The sequence below is a fragment of the Periplaneta americana genome, chromosome 12, assembly GCF_040183065.1.
Source record: "Periplaneta americana isolate PAMFEO1 chromosome 12, P.americana_PAMFEO1_priV1, whole genome shotgun sequence".
NCBI lineage: Eukaryota > Metazoa > Arthropoda > Insecta > Blattodea > Blattidae > Periplaneta > Periplaneta americana.
The window spans coordinates 1,257,404-1,270,898 of record NC_091128.1 but is presented as its reverse complement, the minus strand read 5'-3'; the positions used below and the strand labels follow the sequence as shown (position 1 = coordinate 1,270,898).

The following is a 13,495-nucleotide window of genomic DNA, read 5'->3' as shown; positions in this document are numbered from 1 at the left end:
TACTTCCTGAGTATAGATAAATACCCTTCTAAGCATTGCTCGTACTCGAAACTGAAATGATTCTAAACACTGATTTAGAAATATTGGATCGTAATAGCTTTCGACAAAAATGTGGTCGTCAGGCAGTAGAAGTCAAGATAGACGGACAACGCTATGTCGGGAAGTGCCAGTCCTACTAATAAGCAATACATAAGTCTACACAGGGTGTTTCAGACTATATATGTTACAAAAAGGTACTTTCACTGCAGTCTACAGAGACAAAAATGTCTCACTAAACAATTTTCGTCCAACTTTGGTCTGTGCCATTTATTCTTGCTACTTTACGAAATGTATGTATACTAAAGAATAGATATTCGCTAGACAGGAAATGAGTTCCATTTTTGTTCGGAACTGTTGCACGTCGCTGCTGACGTCAAGCCTCAACTTGAAGTAATACGCATGATTACATAATACCCCAACAAAAAATTGTACGCAGCCGAATTTTCCGCAGCAACGTTCTTCACGAAAGTCGAATATCGCTTGGTTGAACATGTACTGTTCATAGTTACATTATTAATGGTAATTTTCAATATTGTATGTTCATGATATGTTAAATCTACTGTCTTCAATACTACTTACCTATTCGTATTAGGTCTCTCTGACCAAGGATAAAATCACAATATTGTACAGTAGACCCCAAGCTACATGTGGTCTCGTATTGTGTATGTATTTTCCAACCATAAACTAAATATTCGATCTCAGATCAACCGGGACATTGGGTAACCTCATCCTAACACGTCACGATACTCACATTCACCGTTTCAATTGCTCAATTGTAACTCCCTATCCCATACCTTAAGGGCCTGTCAGACTTCTATTACTTTCATAAGCTAGATAGATTGCTTTTTGTATTAATTCTTATAGAATATGATTCTTTATTTTTAATATACCTATCAATTATTTTCCTTCATTATTTCAATCGTTCCATTGATTAAAACTGTCTTATTTAACACTGAATATATAAATCGTTTAACTGTTTGAATTACATGCTACTAAAACATTCCTCATTTTTCACTTATTATTATTATTATTATTATTATTATTATTATTATTAATATTATTATTATTATTAGGAGATTCAATATTCCGAAATTAAAGGACGAGGAAACTAAGCAACATCATCAGGTCGAAATTTCAAATAGGTTTGCCACTTTAGGAAGTTCCGACGAAGTTGAGGAAGAATTAGATGTTAATAGTGTGTGGGAAAATGTCAAACATAATATCAAAATTGCAGCCGAGCAGAGTATAGGTTATGAACAGGCTTCGAGACTTTGGACCCGATACAATAAGTTTACTGTGCATGTACTATAGATTGTTGACTCGCTGCAGGTAGTGAAAGGTGTTGAGGTAACAACGTTGCTATTTAGAGTAGAGTACAGTAGTATGGGGAAACACACACATATGTACATTCTGAAAGTAAATATACATTACACAATGATAATGTCAAAAGCATGTGAAAAGCATTTATTCTCCTGTCTTTTATAAGCATTTAAGTTTAATTATACACAGTGTTAATGGTGGAAATAATCATGTAGCAATTTTAATTTTTTCATTTATCCTATTGGTCGTCTTTAGGAAGTGCAGTTACAGTACCGAATTGCAATGCACCTACTACAAGATACATTCTCAGTGTCTCAAACGTAAATCTTTCTCGGTTATCTGCCAAACACAGTTTTGTACTGTGAAAAGATGCGCTCTACATCGCATGACGTGATAGGAGCAAAACAACAAAACCTAACATCATTGCAGTCTCTAAGAGACAGTCTTTCATTCTCGGGTGATTCTATGTTCACTAATTTGCTGTTTATGTTACACAATGTTCCATATCCGTTATTTTTACATAAAATTGATTTCCACTTCTGTTTTACACGTTCAGTAACCGGTGTACTTGGTGTCTCATTAATTCTCTGTGTCATTTCCTTAACTAATTTGAGGGCTTCCGGCATCTCTTGCTCTGACTTTTCTAACCGTGTAATAGTTTCAGACACAGTTTGTATGAAAACCAAATTATTCGTCAGAACCTTCAAATCCAGAGCGTTTTTCTTTGCGTATTTGTTGTCATTCATTCTACAGTACCTCCACCCTCTGTACGCTTTACCACTATACTCAGTACGCTGTTATGCGGATTTCCCACTGAACTGCTCTATTGGGTCCGAAGTCTCGAAGCCTGGTTATGAAACTAAGAAAAAGAAACCGTTGTTTGATGAAGATTGTTGCACGATAGTGGAAAGAAGGAAACAGGCACCATCGAAATCATTATTATGATTGTTATTTTTATTATAATTATTACTGTTATTATCATTATTATTATATTAATATTTATATTATATTAAATTAAATGGCAACAATATTGAATTTTATAATTATGTTATTGTTATGAAGATATTAATTTTATATATATTGCATATTTGCATGTATATAATATGTTAAACATAAGACTAATTCGACATGTTCTTTATTCTATGCTGCAAGAATAAATCTGTGTGTCCCACCTCCCGCAGGACAGCGCGCGCGCCCTGGCAGCTCAGGTCCACAACGAAGGTTGTGTGTCGGTCGCTGTCCGCAGCTGCCAGCCACGCCTCTGCGTCCCTTGGCGTGCGAGTTGCGAGGAAGATGTGCTGTCCAGACAGATGGCGGAAAACTCGCTGGACATCTTCTGGAAATCAACAAATATGGACTGCATTAAACTAGGTCATTTTCCGAACAGGCAGGCAATAAGCTTGACATGCTGGTCAGCGTACCTGGCGCCCCGCACACGAGCGCCCCCACAGTGGCGGGAGGGGACACCTCGGCCTGGAACCGCAGAAGGTCGGCGATGAAGCTGGCCGTGTTGCCACTGCTGCCGTTTGCGAACCAAAGCAAAACAAGCGCCACTCGATCCATCCTGCAAATACACACCTCGTGTTATTGCATTGTACCAACTCCACTGTCCATGGTGCATCATGGGAAATAGACCCATGTTACAGTAGTACATTGTGCCACGCCTTTGGAAAGACAATTGCTCACCCTACTCACATTCGATTTTTTTTTTCACTTGGTTATTTAACGACGCTGTATCAACTACGAGGTTATTTAGCGTCGATGGATTTGGTGATAGCGAGATGATATTTGGCGAGATGAGGCCGAGGATTCGCCATAGATTACCTGGCATTTGCCTTACGGTTCGGGAAAACCTCGGAAAAAACCCAACCAGGTAATCAGCCCAAGCGGGAATCGAACCCGCGCCCAAGCGCAACTCCGGATCAGCAGGCAAGCGCCTTAACCTACCGAGCTACGCCGGTGGCTCGATTTGGTTATGAAGGCACAATACTGAACTTAAAAGAATTTTAATATATCATACAGGACTTTCATTTCGAAAACTTCCTAGTCCAAATAACTATTTATTTCAATTAAAATGAATTAAAAAAACAACACGTCAATTTATATATTGAGGGGAAGTTTAAAACTAGTGTTACTTGCATTTTAGCTTCCACGCTCTCAGCTCTCACCCCCCTTTTGAAAATTTAAATTATATCCCTCGATTATAATACTTAAATCTGAAAGAGTATTCAATTGTTTATACATCTCATTCATTTGCTTCACATCTTTTTTTTTCTATCTTCGCTTGGCAACCTGAATTATTGTTATTGCTTTGTTTACTAGAGCTGAAGAAAAGACTACAAAGACTGTTGTTGATTGCAGTAACAAAAATAAAATTCAACCTCCACTAAATGAACACAAGATGGTCGAGAGGAAAGCTATGCTACTTAAGCTTAGGTGTGTCAACCGACATCATGTTCATGGTTTAGCGTAGGGGTTGGGTTGTTGGGTTATTTTACGACGCTGTATCAACATCTAGGTTATTTAGCGTCTGAATGAGATGGAGGTGATAATGCCGGTGAAATGAGTCCGGGGTCCAGCACCGAAAGTTATCCAGCATTTGCTCGTATTGGGTTGAGGGAAAACCCCGGAAAAAACCTCAACCAGGTAACTTGCCCCGACCGGGATTCGAATCCGGGCCACCCAGTTTCGCGGCCAGACGCGCTGACCGTTACTCCACAGGTGTGGACTTTAGCGTGGGGGAAGCTGATTGGTGATTAATGATCGCAGCTGTAGAAAGCTCGCCACAAATTTAAACAAATTGTTGTTAGTATTTGAATGTATATTTCCCTTCTCGTAGTGTGGAATAAACAAGTAAATTAATTAATTAACTTTTCAAGTACTTTCCTTAGTAACAATTCACACACAGCGGCAAAATGAACCTGCATGGTGGTACGAATTAAGTAGTGTTAGACCATTTCACAAGATTTGTAACATTTACTGATTCATTTGCTAACACTAAAACAAACTCTACTTGTTTCTTCTGACAACAATAAACTGTCACTTGTCGGTGTGTCTGGCAACTTTGGAAACGACACATACGGTCTGTTCGATATTATTAACAAATCATTTACTGGTATTTTTGATAACATTGAAAATATCACTAATTTGTCTGCTTCATAACATAACATTGGAAGAAAAACTTACTGGTCCATTTGATAACACCGAAAACAGCACTTGCAGTCTATCTGATAAAATGTGAAATAGTGAATTGTTTTCTTATGTATTCTTTGAACGACTTTTTTTTCTTCGTCACAATAACGTTGTAATTACACAGAGAGACTTGAAAATTTGGTTAAATATTGTATCAACACATGAACTGTTACAAGGAGAACTAACTCTCAGGGGAACTTGCTCACCTGAACTTGTGCGGGATAATCGAAGGTGTGTACTGTGTACTCTAAGAGGGTTATTTTCGTTCTCAATTAAAGCGTCGGACTGTTCTGTCCAACTCCTTGTCCCTATGGTAATGCAGCAAGGGTCGAAACTGATCACAAAACTTAAAGGAATCGATCTGAAGCGTACATAGTGGACCATCATTAAATGTATCGCCACAATGCATGCTCCCACTTTGTAAACAGTGATGTCGTGGCTTTATTGACAAGCTAATTCTCTTTGGAAACAAACAACAATGCAAGCAGATAATTCGGTTTTAAATATTCATCTTGCGACGAATTTAACCCATGCAAACTTACTATTGTATTTGCTTCCATGACTATGTAAATGCAATTACCTATATTCAAATATAGCGTCCGATCAGGTTCGGTGGTCCAGGCTTCGATATCAGACAAAGAAGTGAAGTGTATGTCTCCAGTGTTTGTCCTATGCTGACTACAGGTCGTTCAGCATTGCTGATGGTTAGAGACCACATTTCCAGGCAATATCGGATCTTGAAATATGCACCCGGCCATGTAGGATATTGTCTCAGTCCTAACATTACTTCATTTCTTATAGGTCCAATTCGTAACAAATAGCATCTCAGTATTCTCTTTCTGCAGATTGTAGCGCTCGTCAGCAATATGTTTTTTGTAAGTATGGAATGAACTCTCTTTAGTGACTCTTGTGGCGGATAAGTTCGCAGTTGGGATTTTCTCGGGGTTCTACCGTTTGCTCGATCAGGCACCTACATCATTCCACAAACGCCTGCTGGCGATGAACGGAGGGGGCTGGCGTAGGAAGAAGTGGGGTTGTCTGCTGAAACCTGGATAAGTAGCGAACCTTAGTTTAGTCAGGCGGTGTGGGTTTGGAAATGAGCGTAGCTTGAGGGTTAGGTCAATAAATCTTGAAAGGTCGCAGTGCTGGGTCGTATTGCCCCCTTCTCCAAATCAATTCAATGATCTGTACTGCACAAGACGTTATGGATGATTACTTGAATGAGGAAATCAGTGAAAGTGTCAGGTCAGACTCTTCATTCAAGTTTTCCCCACATATGGGACAAAGAAAATTCATAATCCAATCATTCTGTCTAGCTTATTCTCCTTTGATAAACCCACAAACTGTTGCCAATCCTCATAATCCACTAATGGTAAACTTGCCAGCTTGTTTTCATGTAAGTTAAATCATAATTAAAGCAAACCTTTACTTTACTAGAAGGAAGCAGTTCGTATCCATTTCACAGTACCGACATACAGCCTAGCAGTCACAGTGAACATTTTCATCATTCAGCCAGGTATCCTTTTGGTTCTTCGTTGAGAATACCAGAGTGGCCAGTCCCATAGTTGGAATATTGTTTCAACAACACGGTGGAGCCCATAAGTGAGGCACAACAATGACAAAAAGTCTGTAGCACAATTTAATCGTTTTTAAAGAAGAACATGGAAGTAAAGAAAATCGACATACATCCCATCTATCCAAATAGTGAATGAAGAAAGCAGACAGGTACTTCAAGAAATACCCTACAAAGTAAAGAAAGCTAAACAGTTGGGCTTTGTTGTTGACCCAACCCCGGATACTTCACACGTTATAAGCTACGTAAGTTAAGAAGGAGCCTTGCGAGCTTAGAAGCAAATATGGGTCAACGCCGTGCTGGATGTATTAAGGATTGTAGAGGTCTATCATATGACAATGCCAGTAATGCCTTTCTATTTCCCGATACATAAAATTTACCTTGATGTACTGTAGCTATTGCCCTTAGAGTTACCTTAAGTTCTACCGCCAACTATTCCGATGAACGTGTAAACACATTTCATATCAGAAGAGCGGTTAAACCACTTTGCTATGCTTTCCAGTGAGGGATAGTGTTTAATTGTATTGATTGCGATGTGTAATAAACTCTTTTCTGCCAGAAAAGCCAGGAATAGAAGTCTACAACAATAAGAATATGTGAGTGCAGTTTCTTTATTAATTTCCTTATAAGTTATTAAAACAAGTGCTTTATCACTTATTTTAATTAACATGGAGTAAACCTAACAAATGAAAAATGGCGATCACAAGATGTTTTAGTCATTAAAAATCGGCTATTTATGTAAATACACAGAGCAAACCTACCCAAAGTAAGCTTGTGATATTGGGACTCACTGTTTATAAAATGAGTAATTTTATATCAAGACCTACTTCAACTGTTTACTGTATAACTTACTACCGATACACAAGTTGTTTACTGTATAACTTACTACTGGTACACAAGTTGTTTACTGTATAACTTACTACTGATACACAAGTTGTTTACTGTATAACTTACTGCTGGTACACAAGTTGTTTACTGTATAACTTACTCTGATACATAAGTTGTTTACTGTATAACTTACTACCGATACACAAGTTGTTTACTGTATAACTTACTACTGGTACACAAGTTGTTTACTGTATAACTTACTCTGATACATAAGTTGTTTACTGTATAACTTACTACTGATACACAAGTTGTTTACTGCATAACTTACTACTGATACACAAGATGTTTACTGTACAACTTACTACCGATACACAAGTTGTTTACTGTATAACTTACTACCGATACACAAGTTCTTTACTGTATAACTTACTACCGATACACAAGTTCTTTACTGTACAACTTACTACCGATACACAAGTTGTTTACTGTATAACTTACTACTGATACACAAGTTGTTTACTGTATAACTTACTACTGATACACAAGTTGTTTACTGTATAACTTACTACTGATACACAAGTTGTTTACTGTATAACTTACTACTGATACACAAGTTGTTTACTGCATAACTTACTACTGATACACAAGTTGTTTACTGTACAACTTACTACCGATACACAAGTTGTTTACTGTATAACTTACTACCGATACACAAGTTCTTTACTGTACAACTTACTACCGATACACAAGTTGTTTACTGTATAACTTACTACTGAAACACAAGTTGTTTACTGTATAACTTACTACTGATACACAAGTTGTTTACTGTATAACTTACTACTGATACACAAGTTGTTTACTGTATAACTTACTACTGATACACAAGTTGTTTACTGTATAACTTACTACTGGTACACAAGTTGTTTACTGTATAACTTACTCTGATACATAAGTTGTTTACTGTATAACTTACTACCGATACACAAGTTGTTTACTGTATAACTTACTACTGGTACACAAGTAGTTTACTGTATAACTTACTCTGATACATAAGTTGTTTACTGTATAACTTACTACTGATACACAAGTTGTTTACTGCATAACTTACTACTGATACACAAGTTGTTTACTGTACAACTTACTACCGATACACAAGTTGTTTACTGTATAACTTACTACCGATACACAAGTTCTTTACTGTATAACTTACTACCGATACACAAGTTCTTTACTGTACAACTTACTACCGATACACAAGTTGTTTACTGTATAACTTACTACTGAAACACAAGTTGTTTACTGTATAACTTACTACTGATACACAAGTTGTTTACTGTATAACTTACTACTGATACACAAGTTGTTTACTGTATAACTTACTACTGATACACAAGTTGTTTACTGCATAACTTACTACTGATACACAAGTTGTTTACTGTACAACTTACTACCGATACACAAGTTGTTTACTGTATAACTTACTACCGATACACAAGTTCTTTACTGTACAACTTACTACCGATACACAAGTTGTTTACTGTATAACTTACTACTGAAACACAAGTTGTTTACTGTATAACTTACTACTGATACACAAGTTGTTTACTGTATAACTTACTACTGATACACAAGTTGTTTACTGTATAACTTACTACTGATACACAAGTTGTTTACTGTATAACTTACTACTGATACACAAGTTGTTTACTGCATAACTTACTACTGATACACAAGTTGTTTACTGTACAACTTACTACCGATACACAAGTTGTTTACTGTATAACTTACTACCGATACACAAGTTCTTTACTGTATAACTTACTACCGATACACAAGTTCTTTACTGTATAACTTACTACCGATACACAAGTTGTTTACTGTACAACTTACTACCGATACACAAGTTGTTTACTGTATAACTTACTACTGATATACAAGTTGTTTACTGTATAACTTACTACTGATACACAAGTTGTTTACTGTATAACTTACTACTGATACACAAGTTGTTTACTGCATAACTTACTACTGATACACAAGTTGTTTACTGTACAACTTACTACCGATACACAAGTTGTTTACTGTATAACTTACTACCGATACACAAGTTCTTTACTGTATAACTTACTACCGATACACAAGTTCTTTACTGTATAACTTACTACCGATACACAAGTTGTTTACTGTACAACTTACTACCGATACACAAGTTGTTTACTGTATAACTTACTACCGATACACAAGTTGTTTACTGTATAACTTACTACTGATACACAAGTTGTTCAGACTAAGTTAAATCCAGCCTTCCACTGCTGCTGCTTCTCCTCCTCCTCCTCCTCCTCCTCCTCCTCCTCCTCTACTCCTATTACTACTCTATACGACCAACGTCTTTGATCGTAATGAAACTACTGTGTAAATTTAATAAATTCTATTGATTTTTTTTTAATTTAAGTATGTCCCTGTTCACGCTTACATAACCGTTATATTTCTTAAGATTCATACTCAGTATGCATAGTACGATACGAACAGTTTCTAGGCTTGTATAGCGCAGATCAAGTGTTGCTCTCAAGACCAACATATTTGCTCTTGAATGGTGAGGTTTCCAATAGCATGTTACATCACACAGTGCTGTGTGTAAGTACTAATTTGGAGTTTACTTCTGGACCAGGCATTTCAGGTGGAACATATCCTGAAAGGATGTAACTTTCCTTATCTCTACATCCGGGATGTATCATACTTCTGTAAACGGGACAGGGAACAAGCCTAAACCTGGAAGGTGAGATTGCCATCATAATCTTCATCCTCACATTCAGCTATGAAGCAAAGCGTCAAAGTACTTGATTGGAACGCGCAAGGGAAGAGAGACACGAAGTCCAGGATGACATGGCGGAGGACTGTGAAGGGAAGAACAGCTGAGACGAAATTAAAGCCTTAGCTATGGACAGGACAAGATGGCGCAGGACAGTCAAAGAGGGACAACAGCAGTAGAAGAGCTGGGACGAAATTAAAACCTTAGCTATGGACAGGACAAGATGGCGCAGGACAGTCATGGAGGAAGGACAACAGCAGTAGAAGAGCTGGGACGAAATTAACAAGGAACAGGACAAGATGGCGCTCATCTGTATGCTCCACTCTTAAAGGAAGTAAGCTACTAACAGGGTCATAACATTGAGTGTCGCATATCTGTTGTGGAGTTCTTCATGCTACGTAAACTGAGGAACTTCTTGCTCTTTGTGTACAACAGCCAGCACAATAAACTGTATAAATGAGGGCCGTGTTTGTTGACAACAGATACAATCTAGATTTACACTTCAATTATGTGCTTCAAATTTTCCGGTAGCTTTTGTTGTAGTTCGCTCGCTGTCGACGGCCATTTTTCCTGCTAAGGTTGGACGACCCGCTGCACCCGCGCCGCTCTGAAACAATCAGGAGCTTCACTTGTCGTAGCGTACATGCGTCTGTATGTCTATTAGTCGCTCTTCAGGGAAGGGCACGGACTGTGACTGTCCTTGGGCCAATTGTACTACCCGGGATGGAATGGGAACAGCATCGACCAGACTGCCACCCACATTGTGATCGGCGAATGGCAGCAGTCATACAGTCACGGGGAGGCAATACCAGCTATAAGCAACACTTGGGTAGTCATAAAACCAATGAAACGTTTGGAAGAAAATTCATATCTTTTGCAATTTTTTTACAAGTTTTAATATTACCCATTGTTTGTTTCCTTAGAAGCATTGTTTTCGTAATTTCATAATGAGTTTCCTGATTGTTACGTCACAGAATCAAAAGGATCGAGGGACTATTGTTTTTTTCTCCTCACCGTCTATGTGCGGCGATCTCAGCCGCCAGCAAGATGGCGGCCAGCAGCGTGCCGCAGAGCAGCAGCAGCAGCGCCGGGTAGCAGTCCCTGACGCCGACGCTCACGAAGCTGGAGCCGCGATGGGTGCACCCGGGCTTCGTGTGGTAGAATCGCAGATTTTCCCGAACTTGCAGGCCCCGCTCATGCAGCTTGCGATAGCTGTAATGACACATCAAAATGCACAGCGAGCGTTGGGCCGACCAGCCGCTACCTGCGAACTCACGCCTGGTGGTGGTGGTGGTTGTGGCGGTTGTGGTGGTGATGGTGGTGGTTGTGATGGTGGTGGTTGTGGTGGTGGTGGTTGTGGTTGTGGTGGTGGTTGTGGTGGTGATGGTGGTGGTTGTGGTGGTGGTGGTGGTTGTGGTTGTGGCGGTTGTGGTGATGGTGGTGGTTGTGATGGTGGTGGTTGTGATGGTGGTGGTTGTGGTGGTGGTGATGGTTGTGGTGGTTGTGACGGTGGTGGTTGTGATGGTGGTGGTTGTGATGATGGTGGTTGTGGTGATGGTGGTTGTGGTGGTGGTGATGGTTGTGGTTGTGGTGGTTGTGATGGTGGTGGTGGTTGTGGTTGTGGCGGTTGTGGTGGTGATGGTGGTGGTTGTGATGGTGGTGGTTGTGGTGGTGGTTGTGATGGTGGTGATGGTTGTGGTTGTGGTGGTTGTGATGGTGGTGGTTGTGATGGTGGTGGTTGTGGTTGTGGCGGTTGTGGTGGTGGTTGTGGTGGTGATGGTGGTGGTTGTGGTGGAGGTGGTTGTGGTGGTGGTGGTGGTTGTGGTTGTGGCGGTTGTGGTGGTGATGGTGGTGGTTGTGATGGTGGTGGTTGTGGTGGTGGTGGTTGTGGTGGTGGTGGTGGTTGTGGTTGTGGTGGTGGTTGTGGTGGTGATGGTGGTGGTTGTGGTGGTGGTGGTGGTTGTGGTTGTGGCGGTTGTGGTGGTGATGGTGGTGGTTGTGATGGTGGTGGTTGTGATGGTGGTGGTTGTGGTGGTGGTGATGGTTGTGGTGGTTGTGACGGTGGTGGTTGTGATGGTGGTGGTTGTGATGATGGTGGTTGTGGTGATGGTGGTTGTGGTGGTGGTGATGGTTGTGGTGGTTGTGATGGTGGTGGTGGTTGTGGTTGTGGCGGTTGTGGTGGTGATGGTGGTGGTTGTGGTGGTGGTTGTGATGGTGGTGATGGTTGTGGTTGTGGTGGTTGTGATGGTGGTGGTTGTGATGGTGGTGGTGGTGGTTGTGGCGGTTGTGGTGGTGGTTGTGGTGGTGATGGTGGTGGTGGTGGTGGTGGTGGTTGTGGTGGTGGTGGTGGTTGTGGTTGTGGCGGTTGTGGTGGTGATGGTGGTGGTTGTGATGGTGGTGGTTGTGGTGGTGGTGGTTGTGGTGGTGGTGGTTGTGGTTGTGGTGGTGGTTGTGGTGGTGATGGTGGTGGTTGTGGTGGTGGTGGTTGTGGTTGTGGCGGTTGTGGTGGTGATGGTGGTGGTTGTGATGGTGGTGGTTGTGGTGGTGGTGATGGTTGTGGTGGTTGTGACGGTGGTGGTTGTGATGGTGGTGGTTGTGATGATGGTGGTTGTGGTGATGGTGGTTGTGGTGATGGTGGTTGTGGTGGTGGTGATGGTTGTGGTTGTGGTGGTTGTGATGGTGGTGGTGGTTGTGGTTGTGGCGGTTGTGGTGGTGATGGTGGTGGTTGTGATGGTGGTGGTTGTGGTGGTGGTTGTGATGGTGGTGGTGGTGATGGTTGTGGTTGTGGTGGTTGTGATGGTGGTGGTTGTGATGGTGGTGGTGGTGGTGGTGGTTGTGGTTGTGGCGGTTGTGGTGGTGGTTGTGGTGGTGATGGTGGTGGTTGTGGTGGTGGTGGTTGTGGTGGTGGTGGTGGTTGTGGCGGTTGTGGTGGTGATGGTGGTGGTTGTGATGGTGGTGGTTGTGGTGGTGGTGGTTGTGGTGGTGATGGTTGTGGTGGTTGTGACGGTGGTGGTTGTGATGGTGGTGGTTGTGATGATGGTGGTTGTGATGATGGTGGTTGTGGTGGTGATGGTTGTGGTTGTGGTGGTTGTGATGGTGGTGGTTGTGATGGTGGTGGTTGTGGTGGTGGTGATGGTTGTGGTGGTTGTGACGGTGGTGGTTGTGATGGTGGTGGTGGTTGTGGTTGTGGCGGTTGTGGTGGTGGTGGTTGTGGTGGTGATGGTGGTGGTTGTGATGGTGGTGGTTGTGGTGGTGGTGATGGTTGTGGTTGTGGTGGTTGTGACGGTGGTGGTTGTGATGGTGGTGGTTGTGATGGTGGTGGTTGTGGTTGTGGCGGTTGTGGTTGTGGTGGTGATGGAGGTGGTTGTGATGGTGGTAGTTGTGGTGGTGGTGATGGTTGTGGTTGTGGTGGTTGTGACGGTGGTGGTTGTGATGGTGGTTGTGATGGTGGTGGTGGTGGTTGTGGTTGTGGCGGTTGTGGTGGTGATGGTGGTGGTTGTGATGGTGGTGGTTGTGGTGGTGGTTGTGATGGTGGTGGTGGTGATGGTTGTGGTTGTGGTGGTTGTGATGGTGGTGGTTGTGATGGTGGTGGTGGTGGTGGTTGTGGTTGTGGCGGTTGTGGTGGTGGTTGTGGTGGTGATGGTGGTGGTTGTGGTGGTGGTGGTTGTGGTGGTGGTTGTGGTTGTGGCGGTTGTGGTGGTGGTTGTGGTTGTGGCGGTTGTGGTGGTGGTTGT

The 13,495-nt window shown here is 41.6% G+C and overlaps 1 protein-coding gene across 1 annotated transcript in view; it reads right to left on the bottom strand.

Annotated features, from left to right (window-relative positions):
- Window positions 1-9,314: 9,314 nt before the first annotated feature.
- Window positions 9,315-13,495, bottom strand: part of LOC138711280 (uncharacterized) — a 50,398-nt gene continuing 46,217 nt past the window's right edge. The window contains exons 19-20 of the mRNA XM_069842710.1: window positions 10,776-10,973; window positions 9,315-10,368 (exon numbers count right to left, since the gene is read on the bottom strand). Coding sequence (XP_069698811.1) covers window positions 10,335-10,368; window positions 10,776-10,973 — 232 coding nt within the window. The 3' untranslated portion in view covers window positions 9,315-10,334. The remainder of the gene's footprint in view (window positions 10,369-10,775; window positions 10,974-13,495) is intronic.